Source organism: Artemia sp. Qi Xiang Cuo, chromosome 15 (assembly GCF_049724085.1).
Source record: "Artemia sp. Qi Xiang Cuo chromosome 15, ASM4972408v1, whole genome shotgun sequence".
NCBI classification, from domain to species: Eukaryota; Metazoa; Arthropoda; class Branchiopoda; order Anostraca; family Artemiidae; genus Artemia; species Artemia sp. Qi Xiang Cuo.
Window position 1 is genome coordinate 48,766,164 of NC_142808.1, and position 2,866 is coordinate 48,769,029.

The following is a 2,866-nucleotide window of genomic DNA, read 5'->3' on the forward strand; positions in this document are numbered from 1 at the left end:
AAGCAGAAAAAAACTTGGTGAGCCGGCCAAGTGGTTTGCAAGTGTCCCATCTCACAGGTATGACTTAATTTATATACAAATTATAACTTAATCTATTATTTATATACAGTGGACTCAACTGATTGGCCTATGTAGGATTTTATAAAAAAAGGGGGAGGGGGGTTGATGAAATTTGTGAAAATATGGAATTTTTTTTTCTTCTAATAACTGGTGGAATAGGTGTGATGGTTTCAGGGGCGGATCCAGGATTTTTTAGGGGGGGGGGCAAAATAGGTTGATCCGATAAACTTACGTTAGGAGCAAGTTTAATTAATGCAGACTTGCGTTAATTAGGTAAATTATACTACTTTAGACTACTTTAGGGGGGGGGCACCCCCCAGCCCCCCCCCCCCTCTGGATCCGCCACTGGATGGTTTATCATTTCTTTTTACGTCGTAATATTTATTTTCTACGGTATTTATTTTCTAGATAAGACTAGTTTCGTTTTCAATCAATGTTTTCGTATGAAATGGGCAGACCTTTCCTGAACTTTAAACAATAAACACCTCTGTTTGAAAATCTTTGCACTTTGTGAATTTAGATAGCGAAAAGGGTTCCTGATTGAGACCAATTTTAGGACTTGGGTTCTAATTATTGGTTGTTGTGGTAAAATTTGCCACAATAGCCCTATCCAAAAAAATACCAAACGTCTGTTAAGAAGGGTTTTTCGTAAAATTCTTTGGGAGTTTTCAGAAAATTGAAGGACATCGCACATTTTAGTGGCAGATCCAAAATTTTAAAGAATACAAATTTTTACTCTTTAATAATAATTTCTGGTCGTTTTGAGTTTGAGTTATTGTAGACTTCTATTTCTACTGATCTTAAGTTTAATATGGCATTTACTTTTCTTTAAATATATATATATATATATATATATATATATATATATATATATATATATATATATATATTGACGCGTACAACAAACCGCTCCTCTCATTTGATCTGCCATTAGCGGTCCAATTACCCTGGAACACGTATTTTGGCAGAAACTTTCTCAAAATGCCTTTGAAACCAACTTGAGACTTCGAAACCTATTTTTAATTCCTAAAAACATCTAATAATAACATTGCACTACTAATTACCGATTTTCATGTATGTATTGGAATAAATTAATTTAAAATTAGCTTCTTCAAAATTTTATTTGAGTTTTATTTTTTTAATTTCCGTAGGGGGAAGGAATTTTGGTACTTGTGTAATATGCGCCAGTCACTCAAGTTTACGCTGTGTAAAATTCACAGTTTATATAATTAGGCAGTAAAGTTCACCGCAGATGATTTCTGGCTCTTCATTTTCGGTGCGAACAAAAAGCTCTTCCCACTTATTTCTGTACTTATGGGTTAGTGTGTATGCGTCAAAATGTGTATGCGTCAGTGAGAAATGGTTACAAAGTGCATTATTCATGATTGCGAAAGCAGAAAAAAACTTGGTGAGCCGGCCAAGTGGTTTGAAAGTTTCCCATCTCACAGGTAATTTTTTTGCACGATACAACTGAAACATGAGACGCTGAAATTCGTCGTTTAAGCTGTTCGAGGAGAAGTTTTCGGGTGTGACGGATAGACGAACCTATGAATAAACCTAGATGAATGAGGTGATCCACTGGCTGGACAAAGCTAGAACCAAGGGCAATGGTAGGAACTCATAAATCAGTTTTCCAATTGAATAGGACGATTTCCGATTTTGAAGAGTTGAACTGAAGTCCAGCTTTAAGATATTCGGCTTCAAGGATTTTGAAGATATCAATTGCCCGCTGAAGGGTTCGGCAAAGATTCAGGATGTCATCCGCGTAACATACCAAAGACAAGTTAGCAGATGACAGAATCAGCGAAGATGGACATTGATCGTGTGCATCGAAGACACAGTTATTGAAGAGGTTAGGCGATGTGTTTGCTTCTTGAAACGCTCCCTTCTTGGACGGAACTAGTTGGATGTGTAAAATGGGAGTCAAACTCTAGTCGATTGACAGTTTCGGTCAGATCTGTAATCTAGAATATACAGTCTTGACAGAAGGAATGAGAGCTAGATTCAACCCACGTTTACCGGCCTTCAAAAGCATCGCATAATGGATAAGAGAGCTAAATGCACATCTAATGTTATTTCTTGTCAAAGTAAGGGTTTCTCCTGAAGATTCCGTATTTATCAAGACATTAGCAATGACTGTTAAGCCATCAGCACATCCAGTTCCTCGCCTGAAGCCGAACTGAATCGGAGGAATGTATAATACTTTTTTGAGTTCCTGTATAAACTGTAACTCGAAGAGCTTGCTCAGTGACGTAGCTACAGTTATCGGACGGAATGCTGTACATTGAGTTGCAGATTTTACCTTTTTAGAAATGGGAGTCAGATCACCGATGCAGAAAGAGGCAGGAACAATCCCTTGAGAGAAAATCATCTGCATAAGCAGAGAGAGATGTGCCGCGAGGAGTTTGCCTATGTGTTTCAAGTGGATCGCACTGACTTCGTCAATGCCCGATGAGCCTTTCTATTTGAGTCTACTGATGGCATCTTCAACAGAGCGGGTACTGACGATAAAATCTTCATCGGGATGAGAAGATAGAAACTGATCCAAAGCAGCCTCGTAAGGTTGTTCGATGGAGAGGTCAGGAGCTGAGAACTCCGATTCGTAATGGGCATACCATTCATCTTCAGGGATGTCGGCTGGGGATGGTGAAGAAGAATTTTTTGCAGAACAAGAGACAAACTTGAAGATCATATTTCTATCTTGTTTGGCACGGGCAGAATAATGATTGACTAGATTTTTCCGATGCCGAGCCAGGGCCTTAATCCGTATGCTGTTCACAAGACCCATATTCGGGCGTCCACACTC

The 2,866-nt window shown here is 38.6% G+C and overlaps 1 protein-coding gene across 1 annotated transcript; it reads right to left on the minus strand.

Moving 5' to 3' along the window:
• Window positions 1-2,011: 2,011 nt before the first annotated feature.
• Window positions 2,012-2,431, minus strand: LOC148943772 (uncharacterized). Its single transcript, XM_089101234.1, has one exon. It carries the CDS (start codon window positions 2,429-2,431, stop codon window positions 2,012-2,014), a length of 420 nt encoding a protein of 139 aa, XP_088957360.1.
• Window positions 2,432-2,866: the final 435 nt, after the last annotated feature.